The sequence below is a fragment of the Microplitis mediator genome, chromosome 9 (genome assembly GCF_029852145.1).
Source record: "Microplitis mediator isolate UGA2020A chromosome 9, iyMicMedi2.1, whole genome shotgun sequence".
NCBI lineage: Eukaryota > Metazoa > Arthropoda > Insecta > Hymenoptera > Braconidae > Microplitis > Microplitis mediator.
In genome coordinates, this window is record NC_079977.1 from 330,018 (window position 1) to 352,308 (window position 22,291).

Below are 22,291 nucleotides of genomic sequence, written 5' to 3' on the forward strand. Positions count from 1 at the left end.
TACAAAAACATATATAATAATGTATTATATATGCCATTTTAATACAATATATATTTATTATAGTACAAATAAAACATAATAAAAGTAATAAATTGCTTAATTAATAATTAATAATTAGCAACATAAGTGGAAAATTTAAAAACAAACAAGCATTTTTTAAAAATCAAGGACAGCAATCCTCGTATTTTATTTTAGCATAAAAATTTATTAAAATTTTATTTATTAAAAAAACTACCATTGTTTATATGATAATATTTCAAATTATTCATTTATTGTTTGTCATTAAATGTATATAATTAAAAGTTATTGTTTAATAATTGTCTTTTATTAATTACTGTTAATATTTATTTTATGAGGATGATTTATTGTTTTTATTACGTACGTTAGTCATAAAACACCGCGATAATAAACGAATATAAATATCTATGTGTATATATATTTATTTTTTTTAATTTATTTATATATATATATTTATAAAATCCTATTTATTCATAAATGCACAAGCCCAACAAATACCAAATACTTAATAACTTTTTTTTTTTTTTTTTTTATTTATTAGCTAGCACTCAGTACCACACATATAAAGCTTCTCAGTTCATCGCACATTATTTTCGATTATTTATTGCATATACTTTTCTTTCTTTACCTGTAAAATAAAAATAATTTTTCAATAGCAATAAGTTTAATTTAAAAACTATACTTACTAGGGTGGGCCAAAAAAAGTGACTATTTTTTTTTTCTTTAGTTACAGTGAAAATATTGTTTGAGATGATGAAAAAAAAATTCTATTAAAATTTGAGCTCTTAATATTAATATTAAGAGGTGCCTATTTGCAATTCTCCATTTCCCATTTAAATAACATAGGAAAAAAAATTTTTTATTTTTTTATTTTTCTAGCTCGGCATTTGCACGTCATATAAATGAGTCCATAGCAAATTCTTGTAGAGAATTTAACGCTCTACAAAAAAGGTCTCTTATCATTTTTTGATAAATCCATCTATTCGAAAGTTATCGGAGCTGGAAGTCAAATCTATAATAAATTTCCAGATCTTTTTACTTTTTCAGCAAAACTATCAGACTTATCAAAAAATGTCATGGATTCTTTTTTATAGACAATTTTATTCCCTACAAATTATTTTCAATGAAGTTCTTTGAAATACCGCATTGTTTTCTAGTTATTTTCATTTTAATGCCAAGCTCGTAAAAATAATAGTCTTCTACTCTATTCTGAGAACTTAAGATTAAAATGAAAATAACTAAAAAACAATGCGGAATTTGAATGAACTTTGTTTCAACTAATTTGTAGGAAATAAAATTGTCTATAAAAAAGATCCTATGACATTTTTTGATAAGTCTGATAGTTTTGCTGGAAAAGTAAAAAGATCTGGAAATTTATTATAGATTTGACTTCCAGCTCCGATAACTTTCGAATGGCTGGATTTATCAAAAAATGATAAGAGACCTTTTTTGTAGAGCGTTAAATTCTCTACAAGAATATGCTATGGATTCATTTATATGACGTGCAAATGCCGAGCTAGAAAAATAAAAAAATAAAAAATTCTTTTTCCCATGTTATTTAAATGGGAAATGGAGAATTGCAAATAGGCACCTCTTAATATTAATATTAAGAGCTCAAATTTTAATAGAATTTTTTTTTCATCATCTCAAACAATATTTTCACTGTAACTAAAGAAAAAAAAAAATAGTCACTTTTTTTGGCCCACCCTAATACTTACTCATAATATTAATTTTACGCATGAGTAGTAGCTGGAGTAGTTGTTGTTTTTCCATTATTCGTAATCTTAGACTCTAACTGATAATTACTACCCTCAGCAATATGTCTGTCGTCATTGTCAGGTTGTTCGATAACTTGAACTTCCAATGAATCTGATGAAATACGACGTGAGCTATTGAATTGATCGGGCATGTATTGATCCTGTGAATCACGAACATTATTCAATGAATCAGAATAACTGAGTGATGGAAAATCGACGGTAGTTTTCATTTCCAATGAATCTGAACTTCTGCACATCAAATTATTATGTTTATCAGGATCCTCAAGCTCCAATGAATCTGTACTAGTTTCCATAATATTTAAATCTCTGACATCTGGCAGCTCAATTTCAGCCTGAGGTCCCTGGGGAATTATAGTTTCAACTTTTTCCGCGTCAGTAATATCTATTTGTGAAATATCTTCAGTCGTGTCATCTTGACGATCAAATTTTTCAACATTTGCTTGAGCAATTCTAATTATTTCGTCAATCTCCATTATTCGTTTTTCATAATCATCTGAACCTGAAGTACTGGGATTGAATGAACCGGCAGCACTTGTGTCGGCAGCTGGTTTAGGTTTTGGCAAGTTTTCAAGCCGATAACGATTTTCTGGACTCTCGTGATCTAGAAGATCTTCTTCTTCTTTGGCACGCAATTCAATCATATGAGCCTCGCGACAGGCTTTTTCTAAGCCTTCAAAATCTGTAAGTGATGATACAGAAATATCATCACCGTGACCAGAACGACTTGCGATGTATCTTCGTGGAAGACTACCACCATTATTTACCGAATCCTGTGATCCACATTGAAACTTTTTCGCATTATCAATAACCGTACTTTCAAGAGACTCAAATTCTTGAAGTGAATTCATTGAAATGTTGTCATGCTCGACTGATTTTGAAAACATTTTTTTACCAGCTAGAATATCATATTCAGTACCAAGACTACCCTTCATACTACCACTGCTACCAATGGAACCTTTATGGCTACCAAGACTACCAAATCTACTGCTACCAGCTTCGAAATCAGTTATTTCTTCTTCTTTGATATCTTCAAGTGGTCCACGATCGTATTCCACCTCATAAGCTCTTGGATCAGCAGTAAATTGCATCTCCATCCACTTCTTAGCTTCTTGTTCGTCATCCGAAAAAGATTGTTGGGATGATTGATCTTCATTTGATGCTTGCGGTGGACTTTCTTCAGATTCAAAATCAAACAATTCATTGTTTTTTGGTAATGCCGGACTAGATGTTGGGGCATCTTTTTTAGTATCAGTGATCAAATTTTCAAGATCCCGATCAAATTTTTTAATATTACTTGCTGGAATAGCTTTTATTGATATACTTTTACCTTCAGAATCAAATTCTTCGGCTTCACGTCCAACCTCCTCGACGACAACAAAGTCATCAATTATATCGGGTTTGTCAACTAACTCAAATGAATCGCTGTCAGGTGAATGACGATCTACTTCACGCTCAACTACTGTTTCAATAGAGACACCTGAAGTTGATGATGTTGACATGCTGGCTTGCTGCAAAACCGATCTCTTAGTAAGTAATAAATTTTCAACTTCATCGATGGTAGTTAATGAACTCATTTTCAATTCCGACGAATCAATATCATCCCCTGTTGATTGAGCTTCAATTGACTTGTATTTAAATTCCGGTGATGAACTTTCTTCAGCTTTAAAACTAATCTGATCAGAAATAGCATCAATCGTGCTAGTTTTTAGATCATCATCTTCACTGATAATTATTGAAGAAGTTACTTTTGTAGATTGGCCCTCTTCGGTAGTAGATCCTTCTAAGGCTTCAGGCAATGATGTATCAGCGTCTTCTGAAATCTGCTGGAATATCATTTCTGATGATCGTTTCATCTTACTGGGAATGTCACCCGTAAGATTGTCCAAAGTATCATCAAGTGGAATATCACTATCCGATGAAACAGAAGATTTTTCATCATCATTGTCTAACGCAAGTTCAAGATTTTCATCAATTTGATCTTTATCCATTTCAGGCTCTGAAGCAACAAGAGTTTCTGTCAATTCACTTGTACTGTCAATGCTGCCCAAATGACCAGAACTCAATGAGTTTAAGGATTTCATTGATTCTCGTGAACTTAAAGTTGAAACAGCACTCTGATAATCTTGGGAAGTCTGTTTTGATGACTCAAGAGACATCATTGCAGTTTCGTATTCAGACGCGGTGGCTGAAAGAAAACCTGATGCTGTTTGAAGTACTTCAATATCGGATGAACTTGGTCTGCTGTTAGTTTCATAATCACAAGATTGATAATTACTGCTTTCCCCTGAACTAGATCCACCTTCACTTTCAGAGTGAATTTTTTTCGAAATACGTGCTGGCTTTTGACGTTTTCGTGGGATCGGTTGGGGTGGAACTGACAGTGAACTGGAACCATCATCTCGATTTTCTACATCTGAACTAGATCTACTTGCTGGAATCGGCCCCGATTTTTCTGTTTCGTCATCGTGATGTGCAACTTTTATTTCCGTTGGTTTATCACTCGGTAATTCGCTCAGTGTATCATCTTTATCACTTAAAATACGTTTTTCTGATAAACTTTCATCGTCTTGGGTGTCGTGCTTTCGTGGTTTGGCAACAGGTGATCCCGAAGACGTGAGATCTTGATCAGCTGCTTGTTCAAATGAGGGTGCTTTGTATAAAAATGGAAGATCATTGGGTATGGATTCAGGCTCAAGTTTAAATTGGAATTCCGAAGGTGATTCTTTTATTTGTACAATTGTTTCACTATTTTCACTCAACTCTTCAATAAGATCTTGTTTAGCGGCTTCTAGAGATTCTTTAACTTCTTCTATTTCTCGTTTTACCACTTGATCAAGAACTGTTATTGCGTATCTGGCACTCAAGTCTACGTTGGGTTCTTTTTTTAATCTAAACGGACTAGAATCTATTGACATGGCGCCAAATTTTTCTTTGTCTAAAGTTTTTTCTAAATGTTTTTGTGGCTCGTCAAGAGATTTTGTTTTACTTGCAAATGATTCTTTTATATTTTTAAGAGTTTCCACATTTGCATTTTCTTTTTCTTTTTTCTCCGATTCTTCAAGAGTATCAATATCTTTTTCTTCCGGTTCACTTTTCTCAACTTTTTTAACAGGTTCTTCTACTTGTTTAACATATTCTTCTATTATTTCTTCTTCTTTTAATTTAATTTCTAATTTTTCAGCATTCTCAGCAGCATGTTTACCTTCAACAACTTCAGAATCTTCTTCACTTTCAGAAACTCTTCTTGGTGTCACGGGAATTTTTTCATCGGTTGGTGTCTTTGCTTCATACTCACGTTGAAGAGTTGCCACTAATTCTTGGCAACTTACATCTAATTTATCTTCAACTAACTCTTGTTCAACTTCACTTTCACTGACCGGTTCAACGATAAATTTAGTTGGAGCTTTAGATGTTAATTCCATTGAAGCTTCTTTTACAGACTCTATGGTACTCACATCTTCCGAAGATCTTGTTGTAGATTCTTGTTCACCAGAAACATCATTCAGTGATGTCAAACTCTGCTGTTTCACCATACTCGACTGATACTCTTCAAGTTCTTTGTCAAATGCTTGAGAAGGTTCCAATGTTTCTTGGATTTCAATTTTTTCATCTCCAATTGACCAATCCACCGGTTTAATATTCAACTCCTTGAGTTTAGTTCTTGGTGAAATAACTGTCGGAGTTATATCCCGATCAATACTTTTAGTATCAAGTCGTGAAACTTTTTCTACAACGTCTGTTTTTTCAGGCTCCATAGATGAAAATCCACCGTCTTCACTTTCACCTCCACTTTTAACTTTTCCTGGACTTAAACTACGTTCAGGAATCATTGATGAATCAGACATTGAACTGGGACTGAAAGTTAAATCACGATCTAGACCAATTTTGTCCAATGCCTCAAGAGCTGGACTTTCGTGCAGTTTTCCAAATTCTAAATGTTTCATATATTTCTCATCCAGTGAATGCTCTTCATCATCATCATCAGGTTCATAACGTAACTCATCAATCTCCAAAGAAGATACATCTACAGAATCTTGTCTTGATCCACGACGAGGACCAACACTGGGTTCAATTATTTCCAAAACTCGTGCACCAGTACTTTCATAATTTGTAAAGTTCATTGGAGACACATACTCATCAGGTTGTTCAAAATATTCTTCACCTACTTTAAGTTCTTCTGGATATTCTATCACTGGCATTGGACTCAGTTGTTCAGCTTGCTGTTGTTCCGAGCCAAAAGATTCCAAATCTATTTGATCAGAAATACTGCTAGGACTCATTGTAACATCACGCTCCATAACTTTAGCGTGTGATGAAGATGATAAAAAGCTTTCTTCACGATCATGAGGAGTTGAATCTTCATCTTTAGTTAAATCTTCACTGATACTCAAACTACCACGCGTTGAATCTTTGTCTAGTCTTTCATCTTGTCCAAAAACAGTTGCTCTGATCTGTTCGATACTTTCAATAACTTGAACTTGACTTTCTTTACGCTTACCCATAATATTTTCAAACTTTTTCGTCAAATCATCAGCCAATTGTTCATCAAAATCTTCCGATTCAGGTCCATCATCAATGTCATTACCGTTGTCAACGTCATACTCAAAACCCAAATTTGAAACACCTGAGCTTTCAGATCGTTTTTCTAATTCATCTTCTATCGACTGGACTAATGTTTCAGCAATATCTCTCGCCTCAGTTTTATCATGAGTATCTCCAGAAGCATATTGTTCTGAATCATCTTCTTCAGAGTGTTCAGTGGATTCTTCACCAAAAGCTTCATCACGTGAAATATCTTCTGTTGTTTCTCTCGATGGAAATACTTTAGTATCTGAATGACGTGAAGATTCTTCATGAGTCTGTTCCCGAATAACAGCAGTTTTCAATTCATCCTCCAAACTTGTTCCCAAATTCGACATATCAAATTCCTTGTCTTCCATCTCTTGCAACTGATCTTTAACTATTTTAACTGCAGTATCAATTTCATGTTCTTTTAAAGTCGTCATTCCAGCTTCTTGTATCACAACACCATCATCATCTTCAACTTTGTGAATCTGTACCTCATCTTTAAGTGATTTCAATTCTTGTGAAGCACGTGCATCAATCATTTGTTTACCACTCACAAGATTAACTTCAATATTTTGTATTGTACTCTTATCTGCAGTCTCGTGTTTAAAAGTCTTATCTTCAATAGTTTCTTCTTGACTCTCTGTCGTAACTGTTGACTCGGATGATTTTTCTCTCACTTCTCGTTCTTTTTCCTCATGTTTCAATGTCTTCTCATCACCACATGTAACTTCTGATGATTTAATCTCTTTCTTTCCCACCGTCACCATTTCTTCATGATCTATTTTCGATGTTGTAACGAGTGTCTCTGGTTCGTACATCATTTCCGTAGCTTCAAAAGCCCTCAAAGCTTCTTCAGGATCAGTAAATGTTTTTGTAATTGTCTGAGAATGAATTTTTCTCTCAGACGTATGAGTTTCAATATGTTGTGATACTTTTTCCGTAATTTTTGTCTCCGTCACCGTGATCACATCTTCCTTAGCGCTCGGTGTCTTTTCAAAAACTTTTGTCGTCTCAACTATACGTTTTGGTATTCCCGACTTTTTCTTCTTGTCATCAGCATCCTTAAGCAAATCTTCATCTTTTGCTTTTAATCCTTTATCTTTAGCAGAAAATATTGGTATTTTAGATTCTTTTTTAGCAGTTTCTTTGTCTTTATCTTTGTCCGTATCAACAAAACTCGAGCTTTCAATTTTAGTTTCAACTTTTATCTTAGTAGGGATTTTTGAAACCTTATCCTCAGGACTTAGTTTCGATATGTCAGATACTTTATGCGCATCTTCTGGTATTTTGTACGTCTTGACTAAATCTTGGTGACTCAATTTACTTTCTGAATCAATAAATTCTCTACAAATCTGTTTAGTAATAATTGAATCATCACCAAAAATTTTAGTTTCTTCAATTACAGTCACTTTTTTATCCATGCTCTTGACCTTGTCCCCAGGTTCAATCGATGTTGTCGTAGTTACCTCGGATTTTATTTTTCTTGGAATTAAAGACGGCTTAGTGTCAAACATTTCTACGAATTCGGGCTTTATATTTTGTTCAACTACATTGTCTATAGTCACCTTGGTTTCTTCACATATTTCTTTTATATCTTTGATTTCATCACCTTCTTTACTTTCTAAACTCAAACTTTCATCTTTTTTTATTTCTTCTACAGTCATATTCTTTGTTTCTTCTTCTTTAAATAATTTTTCTTCACTTTCTATCATTTTCGTTGTTTCAAAACTTGGACTTTCCATAACTGTATCATCTTTTATTATTTCTTTTTCTTCTTTAATTAATTTGTCTTTACTTTCATTCATTTTCGGTCTGTCTGGACTTAAGCCTTCATCTTTGTGGATTATCGTCTCTTTTATATTTTCTTCATCATATTTATGTTCTTTTGCTTTTTGGCTAATGCTTTCATCTTCGGATGGTTTCTCGTTATTCTGTGTAATTTGCGGTGTTTCCCGGTTCAAAATCTGATCTCTTTGTATTTTTTCTTCATCTTGTTTGCTCTCCTTTGTTTCAATAATTGAACTTGTAACTTTTTCTATGACCTTCTCATCTTTTTCTTCTTTTGTTAACTTTTCATCAGGTTTTATTTCCAGACTTAAACTTTCATTTTTCACCATTTCTTCTTTGTGTACTTTTTCCTCATCTCGTTTATTCTCCTTTATTTCAATACTCAAATTTTTATCGCGTCTATCAATATCTTCTTCATCTTTCTTCTCAACTTTTTTAATCTCGAAAGTTGAATCTTTGTCTGAGGTTAAGGATAAAGATTCATCATAAATAAAACTATCACCAGAACTCAATCGTTTGTCACGTGGCAATGAATCTTGGGATATTAATTTAGATACTGGACGTGAAACAGTTGTGACGGCAATTATTTCTTTTTGAATTTGTTCTTCAAAATAATGAGCTTTTTCAGCAACTGAACATTCCGACATATCTGGAATATTTAAATCTTCCATTGTTTCAGAATGCATCGTTGAATTGTCAAGCCCACGATCCATTTCTTCTTCTGAAATAGGATTTTGTAAATAATCACTATCGCTTTCATTAATCGTCATTTGGGAGGCCCGAGAAATTTCCGACTCTGAACGCTGATAACTATCGCGATTTCGAGTGATGTCTTCCCAAAATTTACGTTTCTCCGAGTAAGTTTGTTTTTCTAAATTTGGAGATAATAATTCTTCTTGTTTATTGTTTACATTATTATCATTAATATTGTTAGGATAACTAGCGTCTACGGATTCTAAAGGACTAGCCACTTTTTGTGCAAAGGATTCATTTATTTCGGCATCTAGAACAACCAAGAATTTTTTAAATATTAATTTATTTCCATTTAATTCATAAATTTGTTACATTATTATAACTTTCAACGATTTTCTTTAATTTTTTATTGGCAACGAGAATTTATATTTTTTTATGAGATAAAATTTATACTAATTTTTGAATAATTAACAAATTAATTAAGTATTTAATTCCTTTTAATTATCTACAGGGATTAGAACAGCATTTTTTTCTGTAAATATTTTAAATAAAAAAAATTTTTCATTCGGGAAGAAAAATAAAATTTTAAAATATATCGATTTTTTTATTATAATCAATGTACTTTTTTTTTTATTTACATCGATTTAAAAAAAATATTTCAATGAACTAAATAAAATACATTCAAACTTAAAAGTTAATTACATAAATAAAAATAAAAATAAGTGCAAAAAGAAAGCACACGTGAAATTATTTTTTTTTTTTTGTATCTTTAAATTTATATTAATAAATTTATTTTTCATAAATATATAATTTATTCAAAATCTTCAACATCAGTAAGACCGTCAGCAAGACCATCATCACCAGCATCTCTAACACTCAATAAATCTTCCATTTTGTTAACATTTTTTACAACAACTTGCGAACCAGCCAATAAATCTAAATCTTCAATAACTTCTTTTTGTCCACAAGCTCCATCCACTTCTTCTTCTTCATCAGACGCTTCCACGTCTTCAGTATCAGTTCCACCGTTTAACAACAACAAATCATCTATTTTTTCATGTTTACCAGTTTCTTCTCCATAGTCTTCATCAACTGACATTTGCTTTCTTATCTCTGCCGAAAAGGGGCCATCTCCTTCTTTAGTAGTGACCGTACCACCGCCACCAAATTCACGTAAAATATCTAGTGCATGAGGTACTAAAATTGGGGGTTCAACTGGATCGTCATTGTCATCAGCATCTTCATCATTAGAAACATCTTCAAGATCTGTTTCACCTTGACAAGCATTTTCCATTACTGTCAAACCTTTTCGTTCAATTTTATTATTTCCACCAGACTCCTGATCACTGCCCATATAAATTTCATCAACATCCGTCAGATTATCAGCAAAACTACTGCGTCTATCGACATTTGGGAATCCACCGAGACCATCCCACTGTAAATCTTGCGATTCAGCATCCGCATTTTCCAGTGTCACTGATATAGTTGGCGCTACTTGATTATTATTATTATGACTACCATTAACCGTCGGCAATCGTCGTTGTTTTGACGGACTACGTAATTGTGGATTAATAATTGTCAATTCACCTTCTGAATCAGTATCAGAAAAATGAATCGAAACATTAGACATCAGTGCATTTAAACGTCGTCGTGATTTTGTCTTCTTTTTAGGCTTAGCTCCAGTTACTGATGACGGACTTTCTGACCGTAATGAATCTTGTTTTGTTAATCTATCGTCAGTATTTACTGTACCGATACTACAATTTATCTGTTGTAATTTATCTACTGAATCTTCGTTTTCACACATTATTATTTTAAATTACAAAATTTTATTTTATTTTAAGAGTTGATAGAGAAAGAGAAAGAGAGAGTAAATTAAAAATATAAAATAAAACCTGAAAAAATTAAAATAATAAATTAAATCTGAGTTATTTTTTTTTTTTATTTATTTTTTACTCACTCTCGCTTAGTTGAGATTTTTATTTCAACTGTGACTGGTAATATATTATTACTATAAATATGAAAGGTGTTGATGTTAGTTTTAGTTCTTTTACAACGATACTGAAGTCTAATAAAATAAAACTTTTCTACGAGGACTTATTTATTTTTATAAATTAAATTTATGAAGCCTACTCAAATCTATATATTATAATTGGATTTAGTTGCGTATATTTTTTGCTGTTATTATTATTATTTACTCTTAAATAATAGTTAAGGTCTTGTATAATAAACTGATAGTTTAAAAATTATTTAATTTCATTAGGCGGCTTTCTTTTTGCATAAAAAAAAAATTATAAGAATAAAAATAAAATATATAATTATATAAATAAATAAATACATGCTCAGTTACATACCTGTTTGTTTTTTATCTAAAATATCACTAATTAATTTTTGTTGTTTTGGTGATGTTGGCTTTGGAATATCACGTTTTTCTCCATAATCTCTCATATATGTTGATTTATAAATATCCATTTTACTAATGAAATCGTAATCTAATTCTACAAAAAAATAAACGAAAAACGAAAGGGTAGAAATGAAAGTAAAGATAAAAATTAATGAATTTGATTACCTTTTAATTTAGAGTTTGATGGAGTCTTTGGTACTGTTGGTTCAGGTAAAACGATATTTAAAATGCAAATTGGCTGTTGAGCGAGTTCACCTTTTGCAACTTTGGGTTCTCGCATAAACATCATTCGTGCAACTGGATCCAAAAGTTGATCCTTAACTTTAACATTAAATGACAGTCTATTTTGACGGAATGCTTTGAATGTAAATTTGAGCTGTTGGCCGGATTTTGTTACAGGTACAAGATTACCACTAAATTCTAAGTACAAATCTTTACCATCCAATGCCTACAAACAAATAAAAAGAAAATTAATCAAATCAATTAATCATTTATTTTATTAATAATAATTACTTCAACATCGCGACTTTTAACAATTTCCAAAAATTCTTCTTGTTTTTCCAGAGTATGCAAACCATCTTTACCATCCGTCATACATAAAATACGTAATGTTGCTTCCACGACATCAAATCGTTTTGAATAAATAACAAAGCTGTTAATTAAAAAAAAAAAATTAACCAACAGTTCATCCTTTGATCAAAAATAATAAATATTTTATTACTTGGTAATAAACGGTACAAAAAGTGATTCTTTGTAAAGTTCCGTGGCCATTTTAGGAACTTCACTGATATTACGACAATCCATAAGCCAAAATCTTGCCGAAACTGTTGTCGTAAAAGACACACGATTATTTAAAAATGTCAGAGGGGTTGATCCTGTTACGTCTTCCCATTGAGCTTCGCTTGTTCCGCCTTTATATTGAAATTTAAAAATTATTTATCAACTCAATAAATAAGTAAATTAATTAAAAATAATTACCAGCAATACTACAGAGTAAACGCAATGTCGGAGTTTCACCCGCATAATCATTAATCATTCCTTTATTAGCGGCTTGAGGCACTGGTATAGTTAAAGTTATCGGTTTATGAAATTTACGTCTTCTGGGTTCTATAGTAATTACTGGTGATACTGCGACACAATTTCCAAGTAATTTGGCTGTCAAATCAGCCGGTATAACATGAGCCTAAAAAATTAATCAATTAATTTCTTCCTCCATTACCTTAAAGTACAAATTTAATTTACCTGTAATCCAACTTTTATTTTTTTCGTAAGAGCACCAGGTGGAAAAACAGCCTGAACATGATTAGCGACACTCGAAATTAATATTCCACCATCCGCACCAATTACATGTACTTCTTGTTTTATTCGTGTTATGATAGCAAAGTACTGGGGAAATTCAGTTGTGATTATTCGCGTAATTCGCCCAGAATGTGATGTGCTCATTTGAGAATCGTGAGCGGTATTTAATAATGTGTCATCATTGTCCCGTGAATTATCGTGTTCTTTCCATGTTTCCCCATTTTCACTCCTCATTATTATTATTTCACGATCTTTGCCTTCGATTGATGCAAAATGGGGAACATCAATCAGTACAGGTCTGTTGGAAACATTTTAATAAATAATAAATTATCATATTTTATTTTTTAAAAAATTTTAATTTATGAAATTACCCTAAAAATGTAGCACCGACAGGACCCATCTCAATAATACGTGTCGCCAAAGCTTCGCCTTCCATTAATGCTGGTGGATTAGCAACTTTTGTTGGTTTCAATAGTCTACAAGTAACTCGGATCGGCATTGTTGCTCTTCCTGGTGGTACAATTATTCTTATTCCGCTGTGACGGCAACCTTTCATTGTTCCACCACGTGCGTCAACCAGAAAACTTACCAAAAATCTATAATTAAATGAAAAGAAAAACAATTAATAATTAACATTTTACCAAAAACTCTTCATAATTCAAATAAATATAACTTACGATCTAAAGTGTAGTCTTCTGTAATAAATAATTTAAATTAATAAATTTTTTGATTAATTAATTTATTTACTTGAAAATATTATTTACATACCCGACATTAATTGCGTCAGTTGAATCAAAGTTTTCCGGAGGACAATAATTATTGCTCTGTGTAAATTCTTGTTTTTCTTCATGAGACAATTGACGATGAATTGGATCGTCGCGGGTTACGTCAATAGGTAAAGAATCGTCACGCAAACTTTTCATAATATCTGCTGTCAAATATCTGTAGGGTTGTTCATTTGTCAAACCATCTGAAACTAATTTTATAAAATGAGTTTTAATTAAAAGCGAGATTTGAATAATAGAGTAATTGATTACCTCCTTCGTCATCAGAATCTGACATAAAACAAGTTTCTTGCAAACTTTCCGGTGCAATAACTTTGTATTTTTCTTCCCAAGTTTTGTTGTCCGGAGTCTGCGTGTCATAATCCAATCCTTTCAATACCTCCATTACTGAAATATATCCCAACTTTTGTGCAATATTCAATGCAGTCAAACCATCCTGACAGTTGATAAAAATATAAATTTATAAATAAAAATTAAATGAATATAAATGTAAGTAATTTAATGTACGTGAAGATCGAAACGTTTTTCGCGTAACGAAAATTAAAAAATTTAAGTAATTCAACTACTTAAGGGGTAGTTCCAAAAGTTGGGGGTAGTCCAAGATTTTTGACTGACATACCAGCATTAGGGTGGGTTGAAAAAAAACTTTTTTTTTTGTTTTTTTTAGCATGGGGGTAAAATTTGTACCTTATAAAAAAAAAAATTTTTAAAGAAAAAAAAAAATTTTTTACTCAACATTTTGAGGTGGCCCACTCGTTTTTAAAATAAATAATCGATCAAACGGGGTAGTCCTAACGAAAAAAATTACATGGTGTTCTAGAATCTGTAGGGTGTCCGCTTGAAAGCTAATTGAAAGTCAGGAGTTGAAAAAATTTTTTTCCTATTATTTTTGTAATTTAAGTAAAAAATCCAAAAAATGAAAAGCATTTTCTTTTGAATTAAAATGGAAATGAAGTAAAAAAAAATCACATTCGACAATTATTAGATGTTTTCCACGATTTTGGACAAAAAAAAATTTTTTTCGTTGGAACTACCCCGTTTAATCAATTATTTATTTTAAAAACGAGTGGGCCACCTCAAAATGTTGAGTAAAAAAATTTTTTTTTTCTTTAAAAATTTTTTTTTTTATAAGGTACAAATTCTACCCCCATGCTAAGAAAAACAAAAAAAAAGTTTTTTTTCAACCCACCCTAACCAGCATCTATATGCGAAACATTTCAGAAATCTAGTCATCCAGTAAAATTTTACTTTGCATTTTTTTTTTTTTTTCATTGCGCGACAAATGTTCCGATCTTCAGGTTCATGTAATTTAATGAATAAAATTACTGTTGTTTTAGCATTGTGAGACGCATTTCCTTCCAAAAGTGCAGTAACAATGTGTGCATGTCCTTGCTGAGCGGCTTGATGTAACGGCGTATAATTATGACTAGTCCGTACATCTATTTGTGCATTATGTTTAAGTAAAAATCTAATCATTGATAAATTTCCAAAATGTGAGGCCACATGAATGGGTCGATAACCCGATTCTGTTTGGCTTTCAACATTAGCACCGTTTTTGACTAAAATAGATGCTACGCGGATAGAATCTTCTTGGGCACAAAGATGTAATGCTGTAAGACCATTTTTCGATTTATGATTTGGATCAGCGCCATGTTCAATTAATAAATTAGTCATATCATAATGGCCTTTTTGTGCGCTCAATTGCAATGGCGTAAATCCAGCTTTAGATTGTGCATTTGGATCAGCACCATGTTCAAGTAATGTCGACGCGATATCCATTTGATTTTTACGCGCGGCAATATGTAATGGGGTATGTCCATTCTGAGACGCTAGATTTGCTGATGCACCTTTTTCTAATATCATATTTGCTACGTTGGAATGATCGTAATGACAAGCGAGGTGTAATGGTGTAATGTCATTCTAAAAAATATAAACATTAAATTAATCAAACGAATAATTGATCGGTGATACGACCGATCAATCCGGAGACAATTGATCGAATGATATAAAATTCGGTGGTTTATCCTCAGAGTAATCAATTCTGGTGTTAATTGATTTCACTAGATAATTTTTCAGTACCAATTGTCAGCATCAGATCAATTGTCTTCGGATCAACGGTCAGGTAGCCAATAAATTTTAATTACCTTGCCTTGTGAGTCAAGTTTACTGTCTTTTTGTAATAATATTTTAGCTACATTCACATTACCATATTTTGCAGCAATATGTAATGGTGTAAATCCATTTTTAGTCAGTGCTTTTACTGACGCATGATTTTCGACAAGAATTCCAGCGACCTATTGTCCATATAATGCAATAATTATTATTTTAAAACATATATCTATGTATATATTTACCACAAACAATAAAATACATATAAACATGCACTTACCTGAGAGTAAAATTTTTTAAATTAAATATCTACTTTGCAATCTATAAAAAAAAACGTGCTTACAACTAAATAAAAAATAACTAATAATAAATATTTTTTTTTACAATTATTTTTATTAACTAGTGAAAATAAAAACAGGTACCTAAATATAACAAAATGAATGTGCAAAAATAATAAACTGAAACAATAATAAAATATTAACAAATAAATAATAATAATAACAAATAATCATATCATATATTCTTTGTGCCGAGTCCAAAATAAATATAAAGTATTTTGTGAATTAATATAATCAGCAATACGAGCTATTTGATTGTTATTTACCTCTTCTTGACCTTCCTTAGCCGCGATATGAAGTGCAGTGTACATGTCTTTTGTCGTTGTATCGACCGATGCACCGTGTTGAAGGAGTAACATGACAATGTCAACATTGCCTAGCCTTGAAGCTATATGTAAAGGTGTCTGTTCCTCCTTCAAACATAAATTATTATTTAATAATATTTCCTAAATAAATAAATAAATAACTTACCCTAGCACGCGCATCAACTTTAGCTCCATTTCGTAATAAAATTCTTATGATATCCGTCTGATTAGCACGCGCTGCTAAATGTAAAGGTGTCTCTCCCCTGACTGTTGGTACATCAGGATTAGCTTCGTGTTGAAGTAAAAATATAACGATATTCATACATCCCATAAAACTAGCGACATGTAAAGGTGTTAATCCAGACTAAAAAAATTAAAAATTTTCCTCATTGTAATTTTTAATTTAATCAATAATAATATTTATTATTATTATTATAAACTTTACTTACTTCTGTGGTAGATTCAATAGACGCGCCGTGTTTCAATAAAAGTTCCACAACCTTGATACGATTTTTTTTGCATGCAATGTGTAATGGAGTGAAGCCATTTAACGCACGTGCATTTGGATCGGCTTTTCTATCAAGAAGTAATTTAGCAACACGTACATGGCCACAATGTGCTGCTACATGAAGTGACGTCAAATAGTCAATGGTTACTTCATCTACTGGAGCACGGTGATAAAGTAATACACGTGCTGCATCGACATGATCACCTTGGGATGCCATATGAAGTGGCGCCAGTCCATTCTAAACTCATTGATATAATAAATTTGCAACCCATTTAATAGTAATTTATTGTTTCTTTCAAGTCCGAGTAGGATAATTACCTTTGTACGTGCACTTATCGGCGCGGAATGCTCAAGAAGCGTTGACACAACTTCTTCGTGGCCAGATCTTGCTGCACAGTGGAGTGGCGTTAAACCATCGCGGGTTTTAGCATCAATCATTGCTGAGTTTTCTAACAATAATTTAACCATATTATTTTTTCCCCATTTAGCTGCTACATGAAGTGGACTTATATTGTGCTGGAAATTTATATCGTTTTAATTAAAAAATCTATTGTTGATTCATTTTTTAATTATTTATTATTTACTTTGGCTAAATAATTGACATCAGCACCGCGTTTTATTAACAAACGTCCTATTTCTTCATTACCATAGTGAGCTGCGATGTGAAGTGGCGTAAAACCACTTTTAGATGTGACATCTGGTTTATGGTCATTCTAAAATTATTTTATTAAATTAATAAAATTAATAAATATTAAAAAAAAAAATATATAATTACCTGAAGAAGCAAATCGGCGGCTTTACAATCGTCTTTTTTAGCGGCAATATGCAATGCCGGTAATCTAACTTTACCTTTCGAATCGTTTTCGAGTAAAACACTTACAACTTTATCGTGTCCCTGCTGCATTGCGACAGCAAGTGGTGTAAAACCGTCCTAAAATAATTATAATTATTAATAAATTATTATTTAAAATAAATAAATATGAATAATTAAATTACTTCAGTTGCTAAGCTTTGGTTTGCACCATTCGTTAATAATAATTTAACAACTTGATCGTGATTTTCTTGAGCTGCCATATAAAGAGGAGTAAATCCATTCTGTGATTGTGTATTTACTGCTGCTCCATATTGTAATAAAATATTTACAACTTCAACTTGTCCAGCTGGTTTTTGAAAAATTAAATAAAATAAAATATTTAAAATTTATAAGCAGTCAAAATTAATAAATTACCTAATGATGCAATATGTAAAGCAGTATTTCCTTTTTTAGTTGCAGAATCAACTTTAGCTCCTCTTTTTAACAATTCCGTTACTATTTCAACGTGTCCATCTTTCGATGCCAAATGTAGCGCATTCAACCCGTTCTATTAAAACAATTAATCGATAAAGTAAAATCTTATCAATTTTACAAAACCAAAAAAAAATGTATTTTATAAAAATACTTACTGAGTTGGACGTATTGATATCAAGATTTAAATCCAAATATTCGACAACTTTTTCCAAATTACCCGACCGTGCAGCTCGAAGGAATGCCGTCGTATCGTCCGTCTATAAAAATAAATAAATAATAAAATGACACACATGCTCATACATAATAATTTAATCGATCAAGTACTTGAAGCAAATAAAATTTACTGATTCCAATAAAAAACGACATTAAAACTGTTAACGATCAGTCTAATCAATACTACGCTAATTACCAAATTTTAATAGTGGGGATTAATTTATTTGTTTGCTAAATATACAATTTTTTTTAAATATTTGCAGTATTTTCTTTTTTCATGTAATTTTGATAAGGGTAAAAAAAAATTTCTGCCCTGAGGCAAGTGCGTAAGTATTCATTAGATGTCAAGTCTTTGAATTTTTTTATGTCTACAAGTATCCGCCCTTTCTTTTTTTTAACCCTTCATATATATCGTTCATTGTCCAAAATGAATGGAACTATCGAAATAAAAATCACGCCCTCAGTTTTTTATTCTTTTATTACCGATAAAAAAAAGCAATTAATCTTTTAGTACTAACACTCATTATACAATAAATTTGTATTTATTTTATTAATAATAAAAATCTTTGAAAAAAAAAGAAGAAATGAAAAAAAAATTTTTTTTACTACGAAAATTTTTTTGGAAAATGAATATTTAATAAATACCTGACTCGTATCTGTCACCATTGTGGTCTCGATTTAAAAAGAGACGAATTATATTTAAAGATATTTGTAATCCAGTTTTATCACTTGACACTTTAATTTATTAACTATTGATAAATGTGATGTATTTAATATTAATAATAATAATAATATATTTAATAATTAATCGTACGAATTATAAACCGGCATAGCAAGGAGCCGCCCCGTGTACGGCTTTTTTCAACTTTTTATTATAAATTATGGTGACAGGGATGAAGTTTAATCCTGCGTGTTTATGCCCGACCACGAGTGCGCAAGCTCAATAAATTATAAATATATATCAGAGGCACAAAAATTAAAAACACATTGAAAATACATATTTATTTATTTTAATTATTTATAAACGCTTGATAATTAATTATTAATTAACAAATAATAAATTTTTTAACTTTTTTTAAGTTTAAATTTACTGGGAGGTCTAAAAAGTGAGGGGCGACGCGAACACCGACTTGCCAACACTCTTGTACTATTGCGGATCAATAAAACAGCCCCTATTAAAACTACTGCGATGACGACGACGTCCTCGTCGTCGTCACGACGTCTAAGAAGTATACATTTTAATCAGGATTTTTTATTCAGGCTTCACGCATTTGTGAGCATTATTGTGACGTGACCTTTCAAAATTAATTGTCTAAAGATTTTTTTTTTTTTAATGCAGCAAAAATAAGTTATTGTTAATTTTTTAAATTAATTTTATTTATTTGGTATAATTAAATTTTTTTAAATAAATCGATTAAAAATTCTTACGTCAACTTGTATTTTTATTTAAAAAAAAAATGAGCTATTAAGTAGATTGTATAATAGATTATTTGAAAATAACATTATCAATAGAGTGTAACAAATTTAACAGCTCAAAATAGCACCGGGTTTGTTAAGCTGAGGAAAAAATGCCAATAATAAAACTTGCGCCTTTACTTTCAATAATCGTTCCCATGCATAAAGTTATTTATTTTTTATTTATCAATCAATATTTATATTTATATCTCAATAAAATAAAACCAAGTTAGTAAATAAATAAAATCAAGGCGCGACTTAATTCCCAAATTTATTTTTAACGCCGAAGAATATTTTAGTATATGAATAAAAAATGAATAAGGTTATATGTTTAAAATTCAAGAAACAAATCGATTTATTATTGGAACCCGTTAAATTAAACAATGAGACATTATTCATTACCTCAAGTAGTATTATCGGTGGATAAGTTGACTCCATCGTTATTATCATTCCTTTTCTGAGTTACTCAGATGATTTTTAAAATAAAAAAAAATAAGTAATAAATATAAAATGATTTAAATGCTATTTAAATGGACTCGATGAAATAGGTATCCAACTTGTATGCTCTAGACTCAAGATGTACGTTCATAAATTTATTTATAGATTTTAAGATTACTCTCGGACTGTTTATTCTTATACTCTTTTCCTCATACTCGAATGCAAGATGCAGCTCTGAAATATTATTATTATTATTATTATTAAATTCAATTGTTTGAATTTATTATTAAGTTATAATAAAAATAAATAACCCGCTTACTTACAAAAATTATTGTTTTTTTTTTTTTACTAATGATTATTTTCGATTTGAAATTTCTAAGAAACTATTTGATAAATTATCAGATTTACGGTTCAAAATTTTGTTATTTTTATTTTACGCCGTATAATTTATTATATTTTAATATCAAACTGCAAGTCGAATGATCGCGATCTCTTGTATTTCTAAATTAAAATTAAGTCTACAAATCATTTGAAATTTAATTTTTCGACTTATTCAAACAAATTCAACCCTTGTAAGATTTAAATGCCCATCAAAATTTAAAAAACTTTTCCATATAACTACCAAAGCGTAAATAAATGATTATTTAATTGCGCTTTAGGATGACAATAATTAATCAAAATTGAATGATATTTTATTTCTGCTTTGAATCTTAAAATAGTACTTTGCCCAGAAGCAATTTTTTTACCGTACTAGGAAAAACAAAGGGTTGTTATGACATTGGTATATTCTGAAAGAAAAAAAAACTTATTCTGTCTCGATGTTTGTGGTACCTTTATTCCTTATTGTGTAAATTAAAATTTTCGAAACCACAATTATTAAAATTAAAAAAAAAATTATTCAATTGATGCACAGTTATGCAAAAACAGCAGTCTCTATCTCGCTTTAAGTGATACTTATATGAGAGAGGAAGCGAGATAAAAACTGCTATTTGCGTAGGCGCGAACTTTTAACCCTTTAGAGTCAGAGGATCTCGAAACGTCTCCGTGTGAGACTAGTGGGGAGAGCGCGAATCGTAGAGTCCCGTGAGCTTGTATGAGTGACATGTGAGAGTAGTAGTGTGTCTGTGAGTACCCTTCCACTCGTTTGAACCTCGCGCTGCGTTCATCGACAGAACCGTAGTTAGTATTGTTGACGTGAGGAAATAGTCTCCAAAAGTAAGGTTAGAAAAATGTAAAAAATTTTATACATTGCTATGTAATTGCAATATTACTTAAATATATTTATAATGAAACCAAATGTTGTTCTTATTTCGAATTTAAGTCCTTTGATATTTATTATTTAATAAATAAAAAATTAAAAATTAAATAATTTTCAATTCCCGCTTAGGTGAAATTTTTTCTCTTATAATACGGCCCTGACACATTTGCTTCGCGCTCTTTCTAATTCTATCGGGCTCCGCCAGACCGAAGAGTGGGGTTTCAAGGTCAGACTCTAAAGGGTTAAATTCAAAAACCCATAGGGCGTTTTATTTGAAAATTGTATACGTGTTTCTGAAAAAATCCTGCTGCTATTTGCACAGTCTGCTGATAATGCACCCATATTAATTATTCTTATTTGTGCGGTAAATTTAAGAATTTAAAAAATAAATTATTAGAAAGTGGAGAAAACTAAAAATCGTACATCAAAATAAAATGGCGGCAGAATATGTTAGAAAAAAATTTTAAATATTAAAAAAAAATACTGAAGTGTTTGAACAAACCTTGGCGGGGAAATAATATGCAGAAGGGTGTCCTAATACACTTGGAAATTTCATTTAAATTCTTCCAAGTGTACTGCAGCTAAAAAAACGTCACTTTGCTATTTCCCACCAGACGATGCCAGATGATTTTGCTCAGGAACTTGGATGTTATCTACATCAACAATTCACAACACTTTACACTACCACTGAACACTTCACTTCACCACAGACACTTTACACAATTTAAATTAATAAAAGAAATTTTTCAATCACTGCACAATTTTACACGACTTAACTGCAATTCTGTTTCAATTCAAACGTAAAGAAGGATTTGGACTACTACTGCCATTATCGATGATATTGATTGCCGCTATCGAACCGTCAGTTAATACAAAGCAATCGATTTTGCGATTTATTCGACCGCCCCCACTTTAGCAAAAATTTGAACGTCGAATACAGCGTCGCGCAGTAGCGCCAACTTGGCGCCAAATTTCAAAATTGAAATTTAATAATTTTATTAAAATTCATTCGTGTCGATAATTTATTAATTGTTCTCATTATTTT

General features: G+C 31.2%; 2 protein-coding genes across 2 annotated transcripts; both read right to left on the minus strand.

Moving 5' to 3' along the window:
* Positions 1-434: 434 nt before the first annotated feature.
* Positions 435-22,278, minus strand: LOC130674643 (ankyrin-2-like). The gene is made up of 25 exons (XM_057480034.1): positions 21,749-22,278; positions 19,953-20,222; positions 18,038-18,139; positions 17,823-17,955; positions 17,591-17,754; positions 17,370-17,525; positions 17,179-17,307; positions 16,913-17,110; positions 16,536-16,832; positions 16,253-16,450; positions 16,048-16,194; positions 15,479-15,628; positions 14,661-15,254; positions 13,587-13,770; positions 13,318-13,525; positions 13,227-13,244; positions 12,921-13,145; positions 12,493-12,847; positions 12,229-12,433; positions 11,972-12,161; positions 11,764-11,902; positions 11,416-11,698; positions 11,201-11,344; positions 1,737-9,156; positions 435-646 (listed from the first exon to the last, which is right to left on the minus strand). The coding sequence occupies exons 2-24, from the start codon at positions 19,998-20,000 to the stop codon at positions 1,751-1,753; spliced, it is 11,673 nt and encodes a 3,890-aa protein (XP_057336017.1). The 5' UTR covers positions 20,001-20,222; positions 21,749-22,278; the 3' UTR covers positions 435-646; positions 1,737-1,750.
* LOC130674646 (uncharacterized) lies at positions 9,348-10,947 on the minus strand. The gene is made up of 2 exons (XM_057480040.1): positions 10,807-10,947; positions 9,348-10,741 (listed from the first exon to the last, which is right to left on the minus strand). The coding sequence occupies exon 2, from the start codon at positions 10,651-10,653 to the stop codon at positions 9,658-9,660; it is 996 nt and encodes a 331-aa protein (XP_057336023.1). The 5' UTR covers positions 10,654-10,741; positions 10,807-10,947; the 3' UTR covers positions 9,348-9,657.
* Positions 22,279-22,291: the final 13 nt, after the last annotated feature.